General features: G+C 39.4%; 1 protein-coding gene across 6 annotated transcripts in view; it reads right to left on the bottom strand.

Moving 5' to 3' along the window:
* Positions 1-279: 279 nt before the first annotated feature.
* Positions 280-27,798, bottom strand: part of rbfox2 (RNA binding fox-1 homolog 2) — a 126,609-nt gene continuing 99,090 nt past the window's right edge. For 3 of the 6 annotated variants that reach the window (XM_060918854.1, XM_060918850.1, XM_060918855.1), the window contains 7 exons: positions 18,250-18,337; positions 14,356-14,427; positions 13,515-13,665; positions 11,795-11,837; positions 6,514-6,611; positions 6,283-6,364; positions 280-2,926 (listed from right to left, as the gene is read on the bottom strand). In XM_060918854.1, the coding sequence (XP_060774837.1) occupies positions 2,882-2,926; positions 6,283-6,364; positions 6,514-6,611; positions 11,795-11,837; positions 13,515-13,665; positions 14,356-14,427; positions 18,250-18,337 (579 nt within the window). In that variant the 3' untranslated portion in view covers positions 280-2,881. The remainder of the gene's footprint in view (positions 2,927-6,282; positions 6,365-6,513; positions 6,612-11,794; positions 11,838-13,514; positions 13,666-14,355; positions 14,428-18,249; positions 18,338-27,798) is intronic. The other 3 variants (XM_060918851.1, XM_060918852.1, XM_060918853.1) reach the window with 3 other exon arrangements.

Below are 27,798 nucleotides of genomic sequence, written 5' to 3'. Positions count from 1 at the left end.
GTGCATGCGCGCGCGCGCACACGGACGACTTCTGTCTGCTTGACTGCGCAAAGCAAGCGATTTCATGCAAATTATTTGCTCGGGAATCCGCTCAAATTAAATAACTTCCCAGACACAGAATGGCCTGATATTTTGAGAGATATTACAGAAATCAACATGTATCACAAGGAACTAAATTTCACCGATTTTATGAAATCGAAAGGCCGTCTAGCTTTAATTCTTTTCGCTGAAATAAAAACATGAACCCTCAAAAGACAAAAACCCAAACTCGTTTGTGCATATATTTAAAAAAAACAGTTTATATGGACATTCAGATACAAATTACATCACAAATGGCATCCGAGTATGCAGAGAGGAAGAGTTCAAATCGAAAACACACTCACATTGTAAACTAAAGGATAATATATGCACAACATGTATTATATAATAATGTGCAAAGATGGAAAGGAGATATAGGCTTGGATTGGGTTCCTGCCGAAGGTGGCAGCTTGTTTCTTTCCCATCCTGACTGTACAGCTGGACGTTATCGGAAACCTGTGCTCTATAAGACGATCCAACAAATCTAGACTCACACACCCTTTTTTTTTTTGGAGGATTCCGACTCGAATATCCAATCAGATCCATGAATTCCCATCTTGGTTTGACTCGCAGGACGGAATTCGTTGTTAATAAATATCACTGGACTGAGATGAGTCTAATCCTGTCTGGCTTTAGATTACCATTTTAACAGTAGATCCTTCAGCCACTATACACATTGGAAGGCTACCCCAAAAAAAAAAAACAAAAAACAAAAAAAAAAAATGGACAAATCCATCCTTATTTATCTAACACAGATCTTGGAAGAGTCTAAAAAGGTAAAGGGGGAGGATGAGCGCAGCTAATGATGTCTTAATTTTCTTGATAACACTGAGAAACGTAGTGCATAGGCTGCAAAGTACCTAATGGACAGTAAGAGAGTTAACACCCTTCCATCTCAATGAGTGAGCTTTCAGAGAGAGGCGGGACGTTCCTTAAAATCTTAATACACGTTCCGCTTCCTGGACTCGGAACAGCGGAATATAATTTGACCCCTACGTCACACAAAAACAAAAATGTGGGATTAAACTAAAAAGCTTAACTAAAGTATGAAATGTTTTCTATCACTTCCCTATATAGTACACGTGTTGACGTCATGATCAACGCTGTGAAATCATTTTTAAACGCGTGAATCCAGACACGATTAATACCCAGTAGCTCAGGTTTCATGCTTTTCCAACATTCCAGCACGGAAGTACTGCGACACGACTCGGAACGAAGCACGTACACACTGAGAAATCCTGACCACAGAATAACCTGCTCGACTGATAGGTTTGTTAATAAATTACGGTGGAAACAGGATGTCGATGGCACAGCAGACACTGCACTGCAAAGTCCATTTCATTTCAAACCGCTTTTTTTTTTTTTTGAAGTCACTTCAAAATCAAACAAACAGTAAAATCTATTGATACAAAAATAAAACGAGGCAAACAACAGAAAATTATCATAGGCTCATACATATATGCAAAAGAAAAAAAAAAAAACAACCAAACAAACAACAAAAAAAAACCCAATGTGCTTCACAAAATCTTTGGAACCAAAATTCATAAGACATAATATCAATATTCAGAAGATAAGATAAGAGTAAATACACGACGAGAAGCGAGAAAGAAAATACTATGTCGTTTAACCTTTTTTTTTTTTAAATATCCAAAGTTTTCGCTTGCTGCACACCCTGTTGTGAAATGAACCAAGTTGCATATTTGACAGCACGATTCTTGTAAAAAGGGCTCAAGGCCTCTAAATACCAACGAGGGCCTGAACAAATTGTAAAAATTCTTAGTGTGCGGGTTTTTTTCTTCCTAAACGGTGATATAGTATCGGGTTACATTTCGATAATTTTGTTATTTAACCTCCGTTTATATAGGAGTCAACAGGTCACAGGGACGGCGTTTAAAGAAATAGTCTCAATAATAATAATAACGAAGTTTGGTAACATTTTTGTTCTAATCTAGTTTATTTGCATATTGCTACTATTCAATTTTAAAGGTACGTCTTTTCAGAAAGACTTCGAAAGCAGGAGGTAATTTGAACGCGAACGGAAAAAAAAAAATAACGAGAAAAGATTGAAGCAAGGTTTTCCGTAGGTTATGCTATGTTATGACACGTCGTCCCATAAGCGTGCGGAAATCTTCGCTGATTCGTAACAGCTGTCAGTTTTGTTTTACATCCCAGTCTTTTCTTTCCTTATGAGCAGAGAAAAAAAAACAAAAAACAAACAAACAAACAAAAAAACCACACCATTTTCAAACAGTCATCTCCTTTCATGTCGTGTTTTCTCGGTTCCTCTACTAAAGAACGTGCGGGTTCTGTTTGTTGGTGGCTCGTGTGATCCGTGTCCTCTTACAGTCAATGTGGTGGTGTGGGCAGGCTTCTTTGTTAGGGCTAGGTATAATGTAGTGTGGTACTCTGAAGAGCGATGTACAAACTTTGTCCGTTGTAGTCCAGACGCTGTGCACATGGAGTTTGTTGGCTGTTCGAACCGTTGCTCTAGAGCCATTACTGCATGCATATGTGCAGAGAAACGTGCCAAAGAAGGAAAGAAATTATTTTTTTCAGCCGTGCAATTCCTCAGTCAGCATCTCGCTCGTCTTTTAAAGTTACTTTTAGGTATGTAATTTTTTTTTTTTTTTTAATTTTTATTTTTTTAAAACCCACTTGTAGTGATGTACTTTCCTTTCTCAAGTATTTATTCTTAAGCGGTGTGTTTTTGTTTTGTCCACAAAAAAAAGGACTTGTGTGCTCCTAAGAGACTGATTGTTGGTAAAATTTGGGGCGAGTCGGTGGAGCTGAGAGGTTCGGGAGTTTAGTAAGGAGAAAACCTGCTGTATCCGCCCCTATAGAGGGTGGCCTGTGGAGAGGGGAGAGACAGAGAGAGGGAGGGGGGGAAAAAACCCAAACATGTCAGCACAAATGTGGCTGTTAGAGAATGTAAAAATGTCATACTTTCTCAGATTTAATGAAAAAAAAAGTGTAAACTAGTAGCAAGGGGCATGATCAAAACCGCACATCACATCACATCACAGTATAAATCATATCCCTTTAATTTCACAAAGGCCAGACTTAATCATGGAAGGAAAATATTTCAGGGGCATTTAGAGAGTCTAAAACCTCACAAATCCCTTGTCTGAGGTAGAAAACTGTGCATAATACAGGGCTTTATGTTAACCTGAGTGTTGATGGGGTCAGCTTGGAGGCTGCATGAAGAACGACAAAGTATTTCTTTATTTGCATACAGCCGTGTAACAATTCACCCAGTTCACGATTCGATTCGAGGTTTGATTTTCCCATGACATTTTTGAAAAAAAAAAAAATTAAAAAATGAAGGAAATGTTATTACAAACAAAAAAACCCCCAGCATTTATTTTCCTCTTCTTGAGCAACTTAAATATTCCTTTTGTTAAATAAAAAAAAAAAAAATTTAAACCCCGTTTCATTTACTTATTAACCAACAATAATTACTGACCCACATTTGTAAAGGCTGGAGTAAAATGTAATGGCTTAAGTAAAATATTCATTTTATTAAAAATGAAGAGTTGATAACAAATAAGCCTTTTCTTCATAAACTTTTATCAACATTTGCATACTTTAACTTGCTTCTCTCTCTCTTTTTCCTCCCCCCCCAGCTTTCAGCAGTCTGGAAAAAGAGAGCTCGGATTTCATGTTAAATTTGTTTGTACAGTCAATCACACGCCATTCCCCATTTTAGAGCTGGAGTTTTGTGTGTTTTCGCAGCATTAGAGCTGCATTACTTCTGCCTAGGGTGAAGTCATGTACATTCCTGCTATTATACATCATTACCGCTCTGCTGTCGAAATAACCGTGACTCATTTTTTAAAAATTTCACAGTGAGTTGTCTGCGTGTCCACTACTCAACCAGGAGATTGAGAGTTCTACTCGTGGTTGGGTCATACCAAAGACAAATCATAAAAATGGTACCTACTGCCACCTGGCGAGGCAATACAGGTGAGAGTAGGGAGTCAATCTCTTGTGGTTACCAGAGGACCTGCCCCCCACTGTAACTGTAGCTGTATAACAGGCGAGAGGCCGAGGGCTACAGAAACAGAGATTGGCGTCACACTCGTGCTTCAAAGAGCTGGGTAGTACTGGGACAGGAGACTGCCTGGGAAGACCAGGTCCTGGCGTGGGATGGACTTTTTTTTTTTTAACTTTTCTTTTTTTTCATTGATTCGAGTGATCATAAATTTGTATCAGGATTTATCACCACATGCCTATTTGTAAAGCATTTATTTTTTCGGTGCTCTGATTTGCGCCGTTCTCTCATAGTACTAGAAATTGTGTAGTACAGTGGTGTTTGAATTTTCTATATTTCTGCATAAATATGACCTAAAACATCATCAGATTTTCAAACAAGTCCTAAAAATAGATAGAGAGAACCCAGTTAAACAAATGAGACAAAAATATTATACTTGGTCATTTATTTATTGAGGAAAATGATCCAATATTACATATCTGTAAGTGGCAAAAGTATGTGAACCTGCTGTCGGTATCTGGTGTGACCCCCTTGTGAAGCAATAACTGCAACTAAATGTTTCCGGTAACTGTTGATCAGTCCTGCACACCAGCTTGGAGGAATTTTAGCCCATTCCTCCATACAGAACAGCTTCAACTCTGGGATGTTGGTGGGTTTCCTCACATGAACTGCTCGCTTCAGGTCCTTCCACAACATTTCGATTGGATTAAGGTCAGGACTTTGACTTGGCCATTCCAAAACATTAACCTTATTCTTCTTTAACCATTCTTTGGTAGAACGGCTTGTGTGCTTAGGGTCGTTGTCTTGCTGCATGACCCACCTTCTCTTGAGATTCAGTTCATGGACAGATGTCCTGACATTTTCCTTTAGAATTCGCTGGTATAATTCAGAATTCATTGTTCCATCAACGATGGCAAGCCGTCCTGGCCCAGATGCAGCAAAACGGGCCCAAACCATGATACTACCACCACCATGTTTCACAGATGGAATAAGGTTCTTATGCTGGAATGCAGTGTTTTCCACACCATTGTTGTTCAGTGCTCTCCTGATGGTGGACTCATGAACATGAGCCAATGTGAGAGAGGCCTTCAGTTGCTTCGAAGTTACCCTGGGGTCCTTTGTGACCTCGCCGACTATTACACGCTTTGCTCTTGGAGTGATCTTTGTTGGTCGACCACTCCTGGGGAGGGTAACAATGGTCTTGAATTTCCTCCATTTGTACACAATCTGTCTGACTGTGGATTGGTGGAGTCCAAACTCTTTAGAGATGGTTTTGTAACCTTTTCCAGCCTGATGAGCATTAACACTTTTTCTGAGGTCCACAAACACTTCCACAAACGTGTTGTGAAGATCAGACTTTGATAGATCCCTGTTCTTTAAATAAAACAGGGTGCCCTCTCACACCTGATTGTCATCCCATTGATTGAAAACACATGACTAATTTCACCTTCAAATTAACTGCTAATCCTAGAGGTTCACATACTTTTGCCACTCACAGATATGTAATATTGGATCATTTTCCTCAATAAATAAAATGACCAAGTATAATATTTTTGTCTCATTTGTTTAACTGGGTTCTCTTGATCTACTTTTAGGACTTGTGTGAAAATCTGATGATGTTTTAAGTCACATTTATGCAGAAATATAGAAAATTCTAAAGGGTTCACAAACTTTCAAGCACCACTGTATATCATGACATTTGAAGTATTGTGACCTTTTTTAGTCGTACAAACATAGTACCCTGATCGGCTTTCTTGCATGTTAATCACTCAAAACATTTGCTGCGGACCTTGACAGAAAGCGAAGGCGCAACATTCAAGTGAGACAAGAAAGCACTACTGTTAGAAGGGAGGAAGGAGGCGGGGCTTGCAAGGGGTCAGTTTATATCCGAGAATTCAAAACACTGATGCAACTAACAATCATTGAAAAAAAAAAAAAAATTGAATGGGAAGATGACTGATCGTTTTGGGTATTTTTGTGTATTAAGTGTTTACTCATAGTGCACTCCAGTATATATATATATATATATATATATATATATATATATATATATATATATATATATAAAAATAAAGGAAAAAAACAGTGGCGTTCTACACAAAATGCGGAAAGGGTGGTCGGTGTGCACAGAGCTGATAACTGCTAATGCGCACGACATACTCTGCTACAGATAATCCCAAACATTGCTAATGTCATGGAAGAGCTAGCCGTACCATCGCGCCCACTCCATATGCTGCAGCCGTGGGGGCTGCTAGCGCTGTAGCGTAGGGATCTGCCGCATACACACGACCATAACTGAAATACAAAAAGAAAAAAAAAAGCAGATTTTTTTTTTTTACAATCTAGACTCTCAGTATAATGAACATCAACTGGGTTACAAAAGGGTCTAGGGCCAATGTGTGAAAAAAAAAACAAAAAAAAAACAGAGTTATGTAGATGCTAACCTGTCGCTATAGGCTGCTGCAGCTGCTGCCGCCGCTGCTGCTGCAGTTGGACCTGCTACGGCGGTGGGCTGGGCGTAGCGATACGCCGCATAACCACCCTAAACACAGAGAGAGAGAGAGAGAGAGAGAGAGGGGGGGGGGGGATATTATATAGATTGGATAAACCCCAGGTAGCACCTACTGTAGCTTAAATAGTGTAACTTGGTAGAAGGAACACATAATAGGCATTAAGCATGATACAATATCAAATAACAAGCAAACTGCCATTAATGATCAGATGCAAACCACATTCTGAGAACAGAGCTGAATTTTTTTGTTTTAGCTGTGTGTCTCTTCCTCACTGGCAAATCACGGCCATGGGATTACCTCGAAACTCGATTACCATCATGCCAAAAAACCAAACCAAAACCAAACAAAAACGAAAACACCATGTTGACTTTTTGTCGATGAGGAAGACACAAACTGAAATCAGTCGGAATTACGTGTGCAGCCTGAGTGCCACATCTCACCCTCCCCAAACCCCCAATGCACGCTCCACACAACGAAGGGTGAGCAAGTCATTTTACTGGTGCCAGTACACACACAGACAGACAGAGACAAGACAGACAGACAGATAGACAGACAGAAACAGTGAGATTAAGGGAAACGTTCATTCACACTCGTGGCACCACAACCACACAGACAGACAGACACGCATACAGACAGCATGCACCCCAAACTGAACACACAAAAATAAATAAATAAAAAAAAACAACAAGCGATTTCTGCCAATCACACCACTGCATTCTACCCTAGAGCCAATCAAGTAATACTCCCACATTCCACCACACACCTGCTGGGATGGTGGGAACAGCGAGAGAGGGGGAGGGGAGAGAGAGAGAGAGAGAGAGAGAGAGAGAGAGAGAGAGAAAGAAAGAAAGAAAGAAAGAAAGAAAGAAAGAAAGAAAGAAAGAAAGAAAGAAAATGAATCAGAGGAAGAGATGTATACAAGAAAATGAAACAGGAAAAAAGACGATGAAGAAAAGAGGAAGGAAACTAAGAAAGGAATAAAGGAGGGAAAGAAAGTGAAAAGGATACAGGAGAAGAGAGCTTACAAAGAAAGAAAAGAAGAAAGAATGGAACAAATAGAACCAGAAAGAAAGAAAAAAAAGAGAAATACAGTAAAAAATTAAAGGAAGAAAGAAAGATAGAAACTTTTAAACAATAAACGGGAGAGAGAAACGGGGAGAAAGGAGAAAAGGAGGAGAGAAGGTAACCAAGTAAGGAAGGAAATAAAAAAGGGACAAACAGAGAAACAAAGAAAAAAAACAGAATTAGAGGAATATATATGAGAAAGAAAAAGAAACGGGGGAAAAAAAGAGGAGAAAGAAAGAAAAGAACAAGGAAACCGAGAAAGGAGAAAGAAAGAGAAAAGGAAAGAGAGTCTACAAAGAAAGAAAAGAAGAGGGAAATGGAGAAAGGAAGAAAGAATGAAACAAAAAGAAACAAAGAAAGAAAGAAAAATGTACTGTAAAAATTAAAGGAAGATGTATAATAGCTTTCAAACAATAAGAGAGGGAGAGAACAAAGGAAATCTGAAAGAACAAATGAAAGAAAAGTAAATGTCATGTAAGGTCTAAAGCAACAAAGAGCAGAAATGGAGAAAACCAAAAGCGCAAGAGGCTGAGAGAAAAGGAGTGAGAGAGAGAGAGAGAGAGAGAGAGAGAGAGAGAGAGATGGGGAGGTGAGAGCAGGTATCTAAGGGCGGTAAGTGTGCCTGCATGCCAACACTGCTCCAGTCAGCATGCCACAGTGAGACAGAGGTACGGGGAGATTCTGGGAAGGGGTCAGAATCACAAAATCATTTCTCTACAGCTAATGAGCCAACAGCGCGGTGGACCCAGATCTGATTTCTGCTGGAAAACTCCACGATGTGGATTTGGAAATGGTGTCTAGAATGGGATTGAGGGTGAAACATGGAATTAGGCATGTGCTGATAATCGCCCATACAGCAGCTTCGCCGTGCTTTTCAGAGAGACATTGGACTACTTGGAGGACACAAAGTGAACTCTACAGATTTATGTGATTCTAAATACAGGAGGTGGAGGAATCACTAGCTTCTGGGACAAGCTGACTTCGTGTCTGGGAATTTTTTTTTTAAATTTATAGTTGTCTGATGGATGTGTAGGTTCAACAACCAGAAAAAAAAAAATCCTTATTGACTTCCACAAAACAAATGTTTTTTGGTTGACGGTAGAACAAAGGTTATTGCATGATGGCTACGCAGAAATGCAAGATAATCAAACTTAACATTTTGTAGATGTTCCAAAACAGTAAAAAGTATGTATCATCCTTTAATTTATAAAAAAAAAAAAGTGCCTCTCAGAAAAATCGCTGTGGTATAAGAGGAATAAAACACTTGGATATTAATGCACTCTAAGATGATTACAGGTTAAGAAACTACGACAGCCCCAATTCCAAAAAAAAAAAAAAAAAAAGTTGGAACGCTGTGTAAACTGTAAATAAGAACAGAATGCAATAATCTGCAAATCAGGGAAACCCTATATTTCATTGAAAATGGTACAGAGACAACATGTATCAAATGCTGAAACTGAGAAATTGTGTTGCTTTTTGAAAAATATATGCTCATTTTGATGTCAGCAACACGTTTCAAAAAAGTTGGGACAGGGGCATGTTTACCACTGCGTTGCATCACTTCTACTTTTAACACCACTCTTAACATTTGGGAACTGAGGAGACCAGTTGCTGTAGTTTTGAAAGAGAAACATTGTCCAGTTCTTGCCTGATGTACAATTTCAGTTGCTCAGCAGTTTGGGTCTCCTTTGTCGTATTTTGCACTTCATAATATGCCAAATGTTTTAAACAGGAGACAGGGTCTGGACTGCAGGCAGGCCAGTTTAGCACCCAGACTCTTCTACAATGGAGCCATGCAGTTTTAGTATGTGCAGAAAGCGGTTTGGCATTGCCTTGCTAAAAGAAGGAAGGCCTTCCCTGAAAAATATTTTGTCTGGATGGCAGCATATTGCTCTGAAGCGTGTAGATATCATTCAACATTAATGATGCCTTCCCAGATGTACAAGCTACCCACGTCATGTGCACTAATGCACCCTCATACCATCACAGATGCTGGCTCTTGAACTGTGCACTGACGATAAGCCAGACAGTCCCTCTCCTCTTTAGCCTGGAGGACGTGGTGTCCATGAGTTCTAAAAAGAATTTCTACTTTTGATTCGTCAGACTTCGGGACAATTTTCCACTTCGCCTCAGTCCATTGTAAAAGAGCTCGGGCCCAGAGAAGGTGGCTGTGTTTCTGGATATTGTTTATATCTGGTTTTAACTTGCATTTGTGGATGCAGTAATGAACCGAAAGTTTTCTGAAGTGTTCCTGAGCCCATACAGTGATTTCCATGACAGACACGTGTCTGCTTTTAATGCAGTGTCACCTGAGGGCCTGAAGATAGCAGGCGTCCAATGTCAGTTTTCAGCCTTGTCTCTTGCATACAGAGATTTCTCCAGATTCTCTGAATCTTTTAATGATATTATGTACCATAAATGATGTGATCCACAAATTCTTTGCAATTTTACACTGAGGAATGTTATTCTTAAATTGTTGCACTGTTTGCCTATGCAGTCTTTCACAGAGCGGTGAACCCCTCCCCATCTTTACTTCTGAGAGACTCCGCCTCTCTGGGATGCTCTTTTTACACCCAATCATGTTACTGACCTGTTGCCAATTAACCAAATTATTATTATTATTAGCATTACACAACTTTTTCAGTCTTTTGTTGCCCCTCTACCAACTTTTCTGAGACATGTTGCTGACATCAAATCAAATTTGACATCATATTTTTTTTTTCAAAAAACAAAATTTCTCAGTTTCAACATTTGATATGTCGTCTTTGTTACTATTTTCAATGAAATATAGGGTTGCCATGATTTGCAAATCTTCACATTCTGATTTTATTTAATGTTTTACACAGTGCCCCAACGTTTTTGGAACTGGGGTTGTACAAATGTCACACTATCAATGCACTAGATGTCACGGCATCAGCAAAGGGTCCTGAATAAGATTCAGCTCAGTAGGATTCAGTTCAGGACAATTTAATTAAACGGGATTCCGATCACGTACGACATAAATATGGTTGTGGAATATGATTCTGTACAGTACAATTTAGTTCAATGTGATTTAGGTCAGTAGGACTTAATTAAGTAGGAACCAATTTAGCATGATTCAGTTCACAATGATTCGGTTCACGATGATTAATTTCAATAGGATTCGGTTCAGTACGCTTCAATTCAGCTCGACACGCTTCGGTTCATTCCGCTTCAGCTCAACAGGATTCAGTTCAGTACGATTCGGTTCAGTAGGACTCGTTATAGCAAATGAGTCAAGTTGTCATTTTTTATATAACCAAAATAAAAGGTTTAAAAAAAATGCAATCAAAAACATATCATCGGCACATGCCTACCTGTAAGGGACTTTATAAACTAAGGTTTCACTTTTTTCTTTGAATTTATTTTAAATAATGTCACATTTGCTTTTTTTTCCCATCACCTTTGAACAGAAATGCACTTAATCTTTTTTTTCCCTCGCATGAGTGGAAAGGCAGGCTGAAATCAGTTCTTATGCTGGATAAATTTCTCCCCCTTCCCTTCACCCATGTCAGATTGCAGTGAGTTAGTAGGGAAACAGAAACGCATTAACAATCTCAAACAATCAATATGTCAAACAAATTTATTAATTGATAAATCAGTCAGTCAGAACGAGAGATGCACACTATCCGTCAGAGAAACCCTACCTGCGGCAATCTGCTACTAACCACAGAGTCCTGAAACACTATTCTACGGGGAGAACAGAAAGAGCTATCGTCAACCTGGACACACACACTCGTACACACATACACGCACACATACACACAGGCGCTCGCTCACTCACACACACACAAATACACAGAGACGCTCAGGTTCATGCCACCTCTCTTGCGCACGCACACACACACGCGCGCACAGAGTCGTCTATTCGCCAACCTGCAGTTTGACTTGTGTTTGCCTCAGATTTATACATTCAATCAAAGACACAGAAGAGTTTACTTGTGCTGGTGAATTAACAAAATGGCACGCTAAAAAGTTATCCTTTAAGAGGAAAAACTGCTGAAATTCCGAATGAGACGACTCCGTGCTGCTCGCCGTCACACATCCTGCAAACCACTCTGACTCAGAGTGAAGGAGAAAGAGAGGAGGATGAGGAGAAAGACAGAAGGAGAGAGGGAACGATACTTACATAGAGATCTGCGGGCCCATAGAAACCATCCTGGTACACCACGCTGAGAGAGAGAGAGAGAGAGAGAGAGAGAGAGAGAGAGAGAGAGAGAGAGAGAGAGAAATAGGCAATAAAAGAGAGACAGATAGAAGGAGGGAGTGCAAGAGTGAGAAAGAGAAAGGGAGAGAGGGCAAAAAGAGAGGACAAGGAAAGGCAAGAAGATGAAAGGAGCGAGGAGAAAAAAAAAGCAAGCGCGAAGAAAGAGTGCCACCATGTGGCCATGTGAGGAGAGGCAGGAGATGAGTGGATGGATGGACAGAGGGAAAGAAAAACAGTGTGGGAGAGAAAGAAAAAGATGTGAGGAAATTAGTACACACATGCAGTGCACAGTGAAAATGCCAATTTCATCAGGCAGGTTTATAGTCAATCGTTAATGACGTTACTCAAACACACAGCACTGAGCTGCGACTCGGGGAGGAGGGGGGGGAAAGAAAAAGAATGTCGATGAAACTGGCATTTTTGGTGTCATTTCAGTGATCAGCATTTGGTTTGAATTTGAAAAGCACAGCACCCCAAAAATAACACATGCAACATGCACAAATCATCAGCGTACAAGTACACAGAAGACGACTAAAAACCTGTTTTTATTCAAATTATTCACGGTTAAGGGAGCGCATCGTTCAGTTAAAAATCCCTTTCCACTTGCCTCAAACGTAACCACGACGTTTACTTCGGTTTTACACCGGAGCTATGAGGCTAACGTAGCCTGTCTGCCTCACCCAAAATATTTTCCGTAAATGCAAAAAAAAAAAATAGCACCAGCGGTCCGTTTGTAGGCTCTAAACGCAATTAATAGTCAAGTTTTATGTTTATAGCTTACGCTCACACTGTGTGACACTTGAAATATTTCCAAAAAACATTTTTAGTTGAGAAACTTCCTAACCTACTGTATGTTCACACCAACAAGCTAAAAGTTGCTCATACAGTAGCTACACATCAATGTAGCTACTGTTGTCGTGTGGGCGTGGCCTGTCCAGTACAGTAGCTATATACATTATGTCTACTAAAGCCTATTAGTTAAGCACAAATCGGTGTGAAATGTAGCCGTTTGATTACCTTGACTAGCACTGTTAGCAAAGCAAGCTAGCTGTACTAGCACTAAACGAACCAGCGATCTCTGCTACTTCTTCCAGGCTTTATTTTCCTTTCTAATGTCACTATATACATTTAATGACAGGATAAAGTGAACAGTACACGAGATTCTAATTTGGACTGAAAGTTGGGAACCGAAGAAACGTCAAACCGGTGGTTTGTCGCTTGCTAGTATGAACTTGTTAGCTACATTCACCTCAGAGCTCCTGGGCTAAACCGAAGCAACAATTTAAGGACTCGAAAAACGTCTCGGCTGAGAAACTACGTTTGAGGTAAATGGGAAACTGCGTACTTTGGACTTTTTTGTTAAAAATTTCCTTCAATTAACCTTCACGAGCAGCTTAAGTGAAGTAAGAGTTGTATGCTCCAACTACTAATGCAGTCGTGAATCCACTATGTAGCCTGTCTAATGGAAGATATGAGAACTTCCTGTATAGCACAATCTATATCCTGTAACACATCTCGTTCAGCTAATGGAGCACTTTAGAGTGAGCGGTCAAACAGTGAAGACTGTAAAAACTGTTGGCTCTTCAAAACTGGTTGATATTAAAAGCTAATAAACCTACATGTGCGTGTGTGCGTGTCTTACCCTGGGTATGCTGGAATGGCGGGTTGCGGGATGGCTGCACGCACAGCGCCGTAAACGGGCCGGCCGCGACCCCGCAGGTGAGCACCCCTGAAGGTGGCGGCTGTAGTGGCTGCCGCCGCTGCTGCTGCTGTGGAATACGGAAACCCTGGAACTGAGAGACAGCCGGTCAGTTTAGTCATTAAAAGGCTGTGTATAAATCAGTCAGTCATTCTGAATGTGTAGCACTGAGTGAGTCAAGCCTACTGGTTTATTTATTTTCGAGGCTGCTGAACTGAAGAAGCAAAAATCACATGAGATCAGATCTTTGAGATTACGAGAGTCTTCAGCAAATATTACATTTACACAATGCTCCCTTCCTTTTTCCTTTTGCACTTGAGCTACAAGACTAACGAAGCGACAAATCTGGCAGGAAGAAGACTGGAATTCAATTTATGTAACGGAAAATGTTAAAGCACTTAACGACAGTCACTAAGCAGAAATCTGGATGGAGATTTAGATCCCTAATGAACAAGCCATAAGTGAAACCTTGAGAGACTAACATGAACCTCTTCTAGGATAAAACCAGCTAACGGGAGAATATACGTAAATCTTTTCTTTGACAATTGCATACTATATAAGCAAGCAGTATTAAGTGCGTAGTAAATATGAGCCTTGGAATGAGGCACAGAACAATCGTTATGATTACAGCAGCAGTTCTTGGATACAAATCCATGCCTTTTGGATGATGTAATACATTGGGATAAAGGGGAACTGGGTAAATATGACTACTGCACCGAGTATAGACATATTAGTAAAACACAACAATAGCTGGGCATATAATATCTAATAAGAGAGCACATACCCAACACCTCACCTGCATAGAGCTCCGGCCCATACATTGCACCCACCATGGGGCTCAGCTTCCACCCAGCTACTAGGACAAGGGAAAAAAAGAGAGAGAGAGAAAAAAAAATGGAGGGAAAGAACTTGCTTGGAAAAAGTTTTGATCTCCAATGATCCTACAACCATCCATGGCCAGAAGTCTAAGACAGCATAACTGGCCATGCTCTGTTGGTGTGAGGGATGGTATACTCTTCCCTCGCATCAATCAGCATTGCACTAATCACCCTTCCTACTTAATAGCAGTCATGGGTGGAAATCGGCAAATGTCCAGAACTTGGAGTAAATGCGGAATATTCATTATAAGCAAACTTAAAATTTAAAAAAAGCCAACGTGAGGCTAATGTACTGATTTTGCTTGTAGAGACCCACCTAAAGAAAGCCTTCCTGACCTGCAAGGTACAACCAGAATCCTTAACACTCACTAGCTAAGTAGCAAACTAGCTTCTGACTTGGAAAAAAGTTCAAATCTCTGCCAATGAATTGAATAAAACACTGACAGGAAATATAGTCCATCAATTAAGGCAGGGTCTCGGGGTTTATCGTGGCATTGCAGTGGGTTTGTAAGAACGTGATGAAAACGTCAATGACGTATGAAGTAAAAATTATATCTCCAAGTAAAAAGTGACTGGAGTAACAAGTTGACTGAATAACTCATGGTCCATGTCAAGGGACAGTAGTTAAAGCTGGACTGCCGTTCAGATTTTTCAAGTGATGGTCATAAAAAGAATTTCCCCCGACACCCAATTATTTTTGTTTAGTGGATCGAAAGCTCTTGAATTCAAATCACAGACTTCCAATTTTACTAGTTTCTTTTTAAAATTAGAACAAATGAGTTTAGGGCCACATGGCCCTAAATTCTCCGCTATTTTTTCCTGCTTCACCATGACCCAAGCATACGATACGAGGTCATGCATCACGTGGTGGGCTTTCCCCGTTTGCACAAGGTATTGTGGGATACAAATTTGAAACAGGAAAGAAAAATGAAGGATGAGAATGAACCGTGAAAGACCGACTACAATAACGGAGCGTGAGAAGAAAAGACGTTATGTTGCGAAGGAAAGGAAACGCAGGACTAAACTAATAAATAAATAATCGGCGGTCAGCGAGCACCTCAGTGAGATCAGCTGTTCGTTTAGCGACAGAATGGCGGAACTGTCAGTGCACGGTCAAAGGTAAACCTGTAGATGGCAGTAAAGCAACACTGTGGATGCCAGCTGCTGTAAAACCCAAAAGAAGAAGGAAAAGAAGGTGGTAAACCTGCGCCTGCACACACCGGACTTCCTCTGTCTGCTTGACTGCACAAAGCGAGCGATTTCATGCACATCATTTGCTAGGGAATCCCCTCAAATTAAATAACTTCCCAGCCACAGAATGGCCTGGGTTTTTTTGTGTTTGTTTTTGGAGATTTTACAGAAATAATCAATCAATCACAATGACCAAATTTCAGAGGGAACTAAATTTCACTGATTTTATGAAATCGAAAGGCCGTCGAGCTTTAAACATAAATTGCAGTAAGCTAGCAAAATCATTGTGGAACAGTGATGAGCTCCAAAGTGGGAAACCTTCTGTAAATACAGCGAGGAATATTTAATACTGAACAAGTATTCGCCTCGACTTTGTCTCGGTTATTATTCACAGATATTCACTGAGCCTGAGGTGGATAATTGTTTTAGTATAAATGCACAGGTGATGATTAAAAAAAAAAAAAAAAAAAAACTGGATTCAAAAATAATTTATTTCAAACTTCAAAAGCAGCATGGAAATGTAACGAAGGTGTGCACAGCCTTGTGTCACTTATCTATGCCCAGTCACATAAAATACTTCGTTTTGAAATAAAATCACAATTCCGCCTTACCTTTGAATAGTTTTAGGCCAAACTTTGTAGCATCTTTAATGCTTTTAGGAACAGCATTTTGTTTCACAATGTGTAATTCTTCCTCACGGACTGTGACAAAGGGATTGGCTGCCATTTTGCCGAATATCACGCGAGGCGATTATCGAGAAACAGTCCGAATTTCTCAACCAATCAGCACGCGCGATTTTCTATAATCGCCTGTGTATTTACACTAAATTGATTCAAGTGTACGGACATCGACGAGGCCAAACCCTTTTCCGAGGGTGTGGTATGTTCGAAGCAGCTTTCTCCAAAAGGCATTTGACAACAAAACATTTAAAATCTGGCCATAAAACCAAACAAGGCAAGTTTGAAGTGTGCAGATTAAAACGGCAATAGAAGCTGCAAATGAGCTGACGGCTCTTTTCAATAAGCAAAAGATTCGCTTAAGGTTAGCCTGCTTAACAACTCCATGGGGTAATTATATAGGGGGAAGATAATTTGGGTCAAAGGGGTTCAGCTGACTTAAAAAAAAAAAAAAAAAAGTTGGGATTAAACCTTGGAATTAAGCAATGCTTGCTTAACTAGGCTCAATTTCTCAGACCAAAGCTAACTTCTACGAAACTAGATTCATGGATTGGAGGTCATCCGTCAATTGAGCGATCATGTTTTAGTAAAAAGTCAACGACACAGGAAAACGGCCAAACCCTGACCTGGAGAGTCTGCATACAAGCTTATTTGCGTATCTGTGTTGTAGTCGAGTCACTAAACCTCGAGTCCCCAGTGTTCAAATCCGAGTCAAGTCCACGTCATTCAAGAAAATTTCAAGTCGAGTCCACTATTGATCCGAGTCAACACTCGGACCGCACCATTTGACGGTGGCTGTTTTAGCGCCATCAACATTAGTTTGCTCCTGAACATGACATACGGTATGAACAGGTGGATGTGCATTCTCTTTGTCAGGGAGTGTGAAGTATTCTGTCAGAAATGGTTGGGAGACGGATGCAAGTGCAGAATGTGTGTTTATTAATACAAGTGAAGACAGGTAAACAATCCAGAATGCCAGGCTAAATCGTGAAACAGGTCGAGCGTGGCACAAACAGGCTATCGTAGACTCGGCAGAATCAAAGATGAGAAACAGGAAATCAGGAAACCAGACAAGGAAATAAGGCTCGGTAATGTGTCAGCAACGCAACTCAATACTTCGCAAAGTAAGTGCGTTTTCACAGTTTTTATATCAGTGTGCTGATTACGCCTTAATCCTGTGCAGGTGCAAGTCGTTTACGGCGTGCGTGCGAGAGTCCGTTTGGTGCACGCGCTGTCCGGAGCACACCCGAGAGTCTATCTGATGCACGCGCCAAGGCGTGCAGGTGCGACACTCTTGCGCAAAATTAGTACAAAAATGAACGTAGATATAAATATATCTTATGCCAAATTATTATGGCAGGTTACAAAAAAATAAAGAAAAAAAAATCAAAGTCCTCATCTCCAATTTACGAGTCCCAATGCAGTTAATGCACGAGTTCGAGTCATCAGTGCTCAAGTCCAAGTCGAGTCAGGGGTCCTTAAAATTAGGGCACGAGTCGGACTCGAGTACTACAAGCCTGTTGCGTATTGTAGCTTTCCGTTCCAATGGCCAGTAATGACACACTGTACAGTCTGTTCAGGTAATGTTAGTATGAGGCGAGTACAGGTGCCACCATTGCTGAGATGAAAATCCTCTTGGGGGGAGTGGGGGGCAACCAGAACTGAACCACAAGAGCCCTAGTAGAGGATGACATTTGTAGAGGATAACCAGGAAACAGTAAGAAAACAGCAAGGCAAAAGTCCTACCTGCTTTCTTTCTACTGGTTTACAAGATTGTTACCAGAAGCAAATGCATGGTTATTCATGCCACGCCCCATTTCTCCATTTCGTTGGGCAAATTTTATACATATTTGGTCTTCAGCTAATCTGTACACATAAGTATCTTTAACATTAAACAAACAGCATGTGTGTGTGTGTGTGTGTGCGCTTTACCATAAGGCAGCGCGCTGAGTCCCTCTCCGTTAGCATACGGACTGACCAGCTTCTTATTGGTCATCACGCGAGCTGTAGCGTTGTTCACCTGGCCGCCAACAGACAGACAGAAGACGAGCTCAGTGTAACCGCTCTGATCCGCCTCCAGAGCCATCATAACATTTAACAGACTGATTTTGCATCGTCATTATTAAGTACTAAAATATTACGCATATATAATATTCACTTATTTGCTCATGTTTTAATTATTTGAGCGTTCGTGTCATGGAACTGATAGGAATTTTGCACAAAGGTTTTAGTATTTAGTTATTCTTTCAAACAGTGAACTAAGCTCTGCACATGATGCAATAAGAAATCAACTGAAAAGGTTATTATCCTGTGACATTCATTGGGTTGGGGATGATATTTGGAGTTTAAGTAGAAATTGTGAGCTCGATGATATTCCCTTATATTGCTTCAAGATTTTTCCCCCATCATGCATTGCATCCCCACTGATCATCCAACACAGAATCAAGAAACACAAAAACCCAGAAATAAATTGGCATCAAAGCAAAGGAACAAACGGTGCATTCCGTCTCTTAAAAATGGGAGAGAGAGAGAGAGAGAGAGAGAGAGAGAGCGCGAGAGAGAGAGATTCAAACATGATGAGATTCAGAAAATGCACACCATTCAGCGCAATCACATTCAGCCAATTACGGTTCAGTACACGACCGGGAATGAGCAAACGCCAGCCAATCAGCAAGCATCGGATGCAGCATATGGACCAATCAAAACATTTCGCAGCCCAGACCTCACCCCCTTTCATCACGCTTCAATACAGAGAGAGAGAACAGGAGAGAGAGGAGGGGGGGAAAGGGATGCAGGAAAAGAAAAGAGACTCGGTGCACATTCAGAGAGAAGGGCACATGGGGGGGAAACGTGAAAAAACAAAAAGAGTAAGAAAGGCATAGAGAGAAAGAGCGATAGATTATAGAAATAAACTTGAATGCCAAAGTGTGTCAAACGAAAGGAAGCTTGTGATTGGTTCCTGACAGCAAGCAACAAAAGGGGGGGGGGAAGGTGAGGAAAAACAAAGAGGAAGAAAAGGAAAGACAAAGAAAGAGAGAGATGCATATGCCACATGACACAACAAATCAAATCATGAAGGCCAAACACTGGCAGGCATTGACACTGATCCGTCACACACCAAAGACCAATATGCAAACACCGTCATCACACACCATACGTACGTATGCACGCACGCACACACACAAAAGATCAAAACACAAGCTCTGGGTTTAGCCAAAAAACAAAACAGAAAATCACCCCTCTGTGAATATAAGGGGAGCAATATCGCCTGAGAGACAATTTCAGAGAGAGAGAGAGAGAGAGAGAGAGAGAGAGGGGAGTGTATGCATGTGTGTTTGTGTGTACGTAGAGGGGAGGGGAAGGGAGGAGTACACAACTCTCATCCTACACAATAATCAATATTTTCACCGGCTCCTCGGTTGGCAGAGTTGGGCAGATGGATGATGGATAAAAACATCCCAAATGTGTCTTTGGGGAGGGATCGACTCGCTGATGTGTAGAGCTCATTAGAACATACAAGATGGACAGACGGACGGATGGATGGAGAGACGGAGGGAAGAAATGGACGGTGCGGGCGGGGGATGAAAGAATTTATTGGAAGAATCTCATCAGCCGTGTCAGTGCGGGGGAGGAGTGATTATGTGTTAATGGTGATGAGAATGAGACAGAGCGAGATGGAGAGGGGGAGGGGAGGAAGAGGAAGATGAAGGAGCAGGAGGAGGAGGAGGAGAGCACATCATTACTGTCAGTAGCCTGTGGTCCTTGGCGGGTGGTCGAGACGTGAGACATGGCTGTAATTTAATAAAGATTCCCCCCCCACCCCCGAGATCTTCCACTCTGTTGAATAAAACATCGCAGCAGGACTCGACTCGGCGAGGCGGCTAACGTGCGAATGTGGAAGACGTGATGGCACGACGCCCACCGAGTTCAGCACAAAGAGCTGCTGCAGCGGTTACTAAAACCGAGCTGCACTTTTTAACAGCGACCCACGTTGAGACGTTTGGACAGCTGAACGGTTACATAACTGCATTTATGACACTAAAGGGGCTCTTTATACACTCGGAAAACAAAACCTTTGTATTACTAAAAGGCAAGAATTCAACACTTGGGTTCGAAACAGGATTTCATACTGTTCGTACTACTGCTACTTAGTCGGATGTCTATTACGGTGCGTGCTGCGGAATGCCAGGATAATAGTATACCATGCTAAAAACAAACAAACTGTACGGTTATTTTACAAAAAATAAACACGATTACTGCTATTTTGACAGTTTCTTTAAGGAACTGTTTATTCAGCGATGATGGAAGGAGTCTCCAGTGTCAGCAGTATGTAACGGTCAGGAAGTTTTTCGTCATGAGGAAGACTTCACGGCAGAGAACGTTGCGCTTTCTGGTTTCTTAGCAATCGTGACCAGCAACTCCCCCCCGTCTTCAAGAGAAACTGAAGGAATGACCATTTATGATAGCTACTATAGCATCAGTGATAACAGGAACTAACTTACGGATGTTACACAGCATTAACTGGATCGCTAAACAGATAAAAAGTACAATGTGTAGTTCTTTAAATTAAGATAAATGATTATTACTACCGGCAAGTCGCCGTGGTACAAGAGGAATAAAACCTTTCAGGATGGACTCTTATTGGAAGATGAGAGTTGGGTTGGTAACGTCACACCACTCGGTGGCACGGTTTTCCTATAACTGTCGTGTTTTATTCCTTACTTAAAGATTTATACATTTGAAGGAATATGCAGCTATATTCCTTCGACTGTGGCTGAATAACTGTGTTATTAAGACTTAAGCCATCCATTTTCATGCAGTCCAGACCTTTACTATTTGCATGGGCAAAGCTCTGGTCACTGTAATCTTGTATCGTAAGCAGTGTAATTACGCACATGTTTACTAGCAGTTAGCATTATTGTACCCCACAACCCCATCATCTCCCTCAACTCCACATCAGCTGTTAAACAGAGTGGGATGGAGCCGATTTCGCTGACCGAGTGCCAAATTATTACTTCGTGTTGGACCTTTGTGTGATGAAGCACACCGTGTGGGTGTTTAAAAAAAAAAAAAAATCCTAACTACAAGCGAAAGACCACAGAGATCAGGTGGGTTTTAGCAGGTGGTGAAGGGGAATGGGGGTGTGTGTAAGGGGAGGAGGTTGAGTTTGGAGTTTGTGGGGTGGTTCAGGAATGAAGCCGTACATACACACACTTACCATGTGCCAGGAAACGGCATGACGACACGCGAGCGGTTACCGTGGAGACTGACAACGATAACAATAACAACACAGAAGTCGTCAGGGAAACAGAAAGAAAAAAATTTTAGGATAAAAAAAAAATTAATATGAACAGACTAGGCTAATGGCCAAAGTAAATAAAAATGCCCATTATAACAAATAATGAGAGAACAATCAGGTCAGAGAGGAAGAGAGAGAGAGAGAGAGAGAGAGAGAGAGAGAGAGAATATGAATTTTGCGAGGGGAAGGAAAACTCAGGGAAGCAAAAGAAGCACATACTTAAGGGTCAAAATAATGGCAGGTGAGTAAACGTTTAAGAATGATTGGATTTCAGGTCACCGTCTGAGGTTTTAAAAGCGAAGAGGCTAAGAAACAAACAGGCAGTGTGTTAGTCTCATTTACAGGATGAAGTGACTCAAGCGTTTGAAGAGCTCGTGTCGCTAAACAATTCAGCGCTTTCACATAAATACATGTTTCTAAATGGATGAACACAGCAGCCTTGCGTTAGAAAGGGAGGTGGAAGGAAGACTCCACCGATGACCGAGTGAATCTCGTGATGGAAACAAAGAGGAATGCAGCTATCGGACATTCATGAGCAGCGGGTGAGAGCAAAATGACATCGTTCAAGGGAGAAGTGCAGACGGTGACATCTGAGGGTTAAATGGGATGCAACAGACAGGAAAAAGAAAAAGCCTGGAGCAGGGTATATGAGAGAGAGAGAGAGAGAGAGAGCGCGAGACCTTTTCCACTGACAAGGTGCTGGTACCTTCGTAAAAACTACCATCACAGATTTGTCTCAGCATTCTCTGGAAAAAATGTCAGACAATTATACCCAGGTCTGTTGTAATGTCATTTTGCTAAGTGCTTAGCTCGCGGGTTAGCTTGAAAACACCAAAACTAGCTAGCAAACATTTACCACAGTGTTCCCTCCAAAAATCATTTCCCACAACAAATACTGCGGTAAATGTTAACTGCAAAAACTAGCTAGTTTTCCTAATTGCTTATCATTTTTATTTTTGTTGTTAACATTTTGTACAGCGTTCCTTCCAAAATCATTTCCCACAACAAATACTGCAGTAAATGTTAGCTAGCAAGTTTTGCAGTTTTCCTAATTGCCTGACATTTTTGTTTGTTTTGTTAGTATTTTGTACAGCGTTCCGTCCAAAATCATTTCCCACAACAAAATACTGCGGTAAATGTTGGCTAGCTAGTTTTTGCAGTTTTCCTAATTGCTTATCATTTTTATTTTTTTGTTTTCTTGTTCGCATTTCGTACAGCGTTCCTTCCAAAATCATTCCCCACAACAAATACTGCGGTAAATGTTAACTAGCTAGTTTTCCTAATTGCTTATCATTTTTATTTTTGTTTTCTTGTTAGCATTTTGTACAGCGTTCCCTCCAAAATCATTTCCCACAACAAATACTGCAGTAAATGTTAGCTGGCTAGTTTTCCTAATTGCTTATTTTTATTTTTGTTTTCTTGTTAGCATTTTGTACAGCGTTCCTTCCAAAATAATTTCCCACAACAAATACTGCGGTAAATGTTAACTGCAAAAACTAGCTAGTTTTCCTAATTGCTTATCATTTTTATTTTTTTTGTTAACATTTTGTACAGCGTTCCTTCCAAAATAATTTCCCACAACAAATACTGCAGTAAATGTTAGCTAGCAAGTTTTTGCAGTTTTCCTAATTGCCTGACATTTTTGTTTGTTTTGTTAGTATTTTGTACAGTGTTCCGTCCAAAATCATTTCCCACAACAAAATACTGCGGTAAATGTTGGCTAGCTAGTTTTTGCAGTTTTCCTAATTGCTTATCATTTATTTTTTGTTTTCTTGTTCGCATTTTGTACAGCGTTCCTTCCAAAATCATTCCCCACAACAAATACTGCGGTAAAAGTTAACTGCAAAAACTAGCTAGTTTTCCTAATTGCTTATCATTTTTATTTTTGTTTTTTGTTGTTAACATTTTGTACAGCGGTCCTTCCAAAATCATTTCCCACAACAAATACTGCAGTAAATGTTAGCTAGCAAGTTTTTGCAGTTTTCCTAATTGCCTGACATTTTTGTTTGTTTTGTTAGTATTTTGTACAGCGTTCCGTCCAAAATCATTTCCCACAACAAATACTGCGGTAAATGTTGGCTAGCTAGTTTTTGCAGTTTTCCTAATGGCTTATCATTTTTATTTTTTTGCTTTCTTGTTCGCATTTTGTACAGCGTTCCTTCCAAAATCATTCCCCACAACAAATACTGCGGTAAATGTTAACTAGCTAGTTTTCCTAATTACTTATCATTTTTATTTTTGTTTTCTTGTTAGCATTTTGTACAGCGTTCCCTCCAGAATAATTTCCCACAACAAATACTGCAGTAAATGTTAGCTGGCTAGTTTTCCTAATTGCTTATCATTTTTATTTTTGTTTTCTTGTTAGCATTTTGTACAGCGTTCCCTCCAAAATAATTTCCCACAACAAATACTGCAGTAAATGTTAGCTGGCTAGTTTTCCTAATTACTTATCATTTTTATTTTTGTTTTCTTGTTAGCATTTTGTACAGCGTTCCCTCCAAAATAATTTCCCACAACAAATACTGCAGTAAATGTTAGCTGGCTAGTTTTCCTAATTGCTTATCATTTTTATTTTTGTTTTCTTGTTCGCATTTTGTACAGCGTTCCTTCCAAAATCATTTCCCACAACAAATACTGCGGTAAATGTTAACTGCAAAAACTAGCTAGTTTTCCTAATTGCTTATCATTTTTATTTTTGTTTTCTTGTTAGCATTTTGTACAGCGTTCCTTCCAAAATCATTTCCCACAACAAATACTGCGGTAAATGTTAACTAGCTAGTTTTCCTAATTACTTATCATTTTTATTTTTGTTTTCTTGTTAGCATTTTGTACAGCGTTCCCTCCAGAATAATTTCCCACAACAAATACTGCAGTAAATGTTAGCTGGCTAGTTTTCCTAATTGCTTATCATTTTTATTTTTGTTTTCTTGTTAGCATTTTGTACAGCGTTCCCTCCAAAATAATTTCCCACAACAAATACTGCAGTAAATGTTAGCTGGCTAGTTTTCCTAATTACTTATCATTTTTATTTTTGTTTTCTTGTTAGCATTTTGTACAGCGTTCCCTCCAAAATCATTTCCCACAACAAATACTGCAGTAAATGTTAGCTGGCTAGTTTTCCTAATTGCTTATCATTTTTATTTTTGTTTTCTTGTTCGCATTTTGTACAGCGTTCCTTCCAAAATCATTCCCCACAACAAATACTGCGGTAAAAGTTAACTGCAAAAACTAGCTAGTTTTCCTAATTGCTTATCATTTTTATTTTTGTTTTCTTGTTAGCATTTTGTACAGCGTTCCTTCCAAAATCATTTCCCACAACAAATACTGCAGTAAATGTTAGCTAGCAAGTTTTTGCAGTTTTCCTAATTGCCTGACATTTTTGTTTGTTTTGTTAGTATTTTGTACAGCATTCCGTCCAAAATCATTTCCCACAACAAATACTGTGGTAAATGTTGGCTAGCTAGTTTTTGCAGTTTTCCTAATGGCTTATCATTTTTATTTTTTTGTTTTCTTGTTCGCATTTTGTATAGCGTTCCTTCCAAAATCATTCCCCACAACAAATACTGCGGTAAATGTTAACTAGCTAGTTTTCCTAATTGCTTATCATTTTTATTTTTGTTTTCTTGTTAGCATTTTGTACAGCGTTCCCTCCAAAATAATTTCCCACAACAAATACTGCAGTAAATGTTAGCTGGCTAGTTTTCCTAATTACTTATTTTTATTTTTGTTTTCTTGTTAGCATTTTGTACAGCGTTCCTTCCAAAATCATTCCCCACAACAAATACTGCGGTAAATGTTAACTGCAAAAACTAGCTAGTTTTCCTAATTGCTTATCATTTTTATTTTTGTTTTCTTGTTAGCATTTTGTACAGCGTTCCTTCCAAAATCATTTCCCACAACAAATACTGCAGTAAATGTTAGCTGGCTAGTTTTCCTAATTGCTTATCATTTTTATTTTTGTTTTCTTGTTAGCATTTTGTACAGCGTTCCCTCCAAAATAATTTCCCACAACAAATACTGCAGTAAATGTTAGCTGGCTAGTTTTCCTAATTACTTATCATTTTTATTTTTGTTTTCTTGTTAGCATTTTGTACAGCGTTCCCTCCAAAATCATTTCCCACAACAAATACTGCAGTAAATGTTAGCTGGCTAGTTTTCCTAATTGCTTATCATTTTTATTTTTGTTTTCTTGTTCGCATTTTGTACAGCGTTCCTTCCAAAATCATTCCCCACAACAAATACTGCGGTAAAAGTTAACTGCAAAAACTAGCTAGTTTTCCTAATTGCTTATCATTTTTATTTTTGTTTTCTTGTTAGCATTTTGTACAGCGTTCCTTCCAAAATCATTTCCCACAACAAATACTGCAGTAAATGTTAGCTAGCAAGTTTTTGCAGTTTTCCTAATTGCCTGACATTTTTGTTTGTTTTGTTAGTATTTTGTACAGCATTCCGTCCAAAATCATTTCCCACAACAAATACTGTGGTAAATGTTGGCTAGCTAGTTTTTGCAGTTTTCCTAATGGCTTATCATTTTTATTTTTTTGTTTTCTTGTTCGCATTTTGTATAGCGTTCCTTCCAAAATCATTCCCCACAACAAATACTGCGGTAAATGTTAACTAGCTAGTTTTCCTAATTGCTTATCATTTTTATTTTTGTTTTCTTGTTAGCATTTTGTACAGCGTTCCCTCCAAAATAATTTCCCACAACAAATACTGCAGTAAATGTTAGCTGGCTAGTTTTCCTAATTACTTATTTTTATTTTTGTTTTCTTGTTAGCATTTTGTACAGCGTTCCTTCCAAAATCATTCCCCACAACAAATACTGCGGTAAATGTTAACTGCAAAAACTAGCTAGTTTTCCTAATTGCTTATCATTTTTATTTTTGTTTTTTTTATTAACATTTTGTACAGTGTTCCTTCCAAAATCATTTCCCACAACAAATACTGCAGTAAATGTTAGCTAGCAAGTTTTTGCAGTTTTCCTAATTGCCTGACATTTTTGTTTGTTTTGTTAGTATTTTGTACAGCGTTCCGTCCAAAATCATTTCCCACAACAAATACTGTGGTAAATGTTGGCTAGCTAGTTTTTGCAGTTTTCCTAATGGCTTATCATTTTTATTTTTTTGTTTTCTTGTTCGCATTTTGTATAGCATTCCTTCCAAAATCATTCCCCACAACAAATACTGCGGTAAATGTTAACTAGCTAGTTTTCCTAATTGCTTATCATTTTTATTTTTGTTTTCTTGTTCGCATTTTGTACAGCGTTCCCTCCAAAATAATTTCCCACAACAAATACTGCAGTAAATGTTAGCTGGCTAGTTTTCCTAATTGCTTATCATTTTTATTTTTGTTTTCTTGTTCGCATTTTGTACAGCGTTCCTTCCAAAATCATTTCCCACAACAAATACTGCGGTAAATGTTAGCTAGCTAGTTTTGCAGTTTTCCTAATTGCTCATCATTTTTATTTTTGTTTTCTTGTTAGCATTTTGTACAGCGTTCCTTCCAAAATCATTTCCCACAATAAATACTGCGGTAAATGTTAGCTGGCTAGTTATCATTTTTATTTTTGTTTTTGTTAGCATTTTGTACAGCATTCCCTCCAAAATCATTTCCCACAACAAATACTGCGGTAAATGTTAGCTAGCAAGTTTTTGCAGTTTTCCTAATTGCTTATCATTTTTATTTCTGTTTTCTTGTTAGCATTTTGTACAGTGTTCCTTCCAAAATAATTTCCCACAACAAATACTGCGGTAAATGTTAGCTAGCTAGTTTTCCTAATTGCTTATTTTTATTTTCTTGTTAGCATTTTGTACAACGTTCCTTCCAAAATAATTTCCCACAACAAATACTGCGGTAAACAGTCATCAGCTAGTTTTTGCAGTTTTCCGAATTGCTTATCATTTTTATTTTCTTATTAGCATTCCCTCCAAAATCATTTCCCACAACAAATATTGTGGTAAATGTTAGCTAGATAGGTTTTTGCTGTTTTCCTAATTGCTTGTAATTTCGATTAAAACAAAAACTAGCTAATATGCTGTGGTCAATGTTTTTGGAGTGGATGCTGTACTACATATTAGCTAGCTAGCTAGTTTTTGTTTTAATGTAAATGACAAAACGAAAACAGCAAAAACTACAACTAGCTCTAGCTAGATAATGTTTACCACAGCATTTGCTGTGTTTTC

The sequence above is a fragment of the Neoarius graeffei genome, chromosome 4 (genome assembly GCF_027579695.1).
Source record: "Neoarius graeffei isolate fNeoGra1 chromosome 4, fNeoGra1.pri, whole genome shotgun sequence".
In the NCBI taxonomy this organism is placed as follows: domain Eukaryota; kingdom Metazoa; phylum Chordata; class Actinopteri; order Siluriformes; family Ariidae; genus Neoarius; species Neoarius graeffei.
Note: the sequence above shows the minus strand (reverse complement) of the source record. Positions and strands in the feature narration are given on the sequence as shown.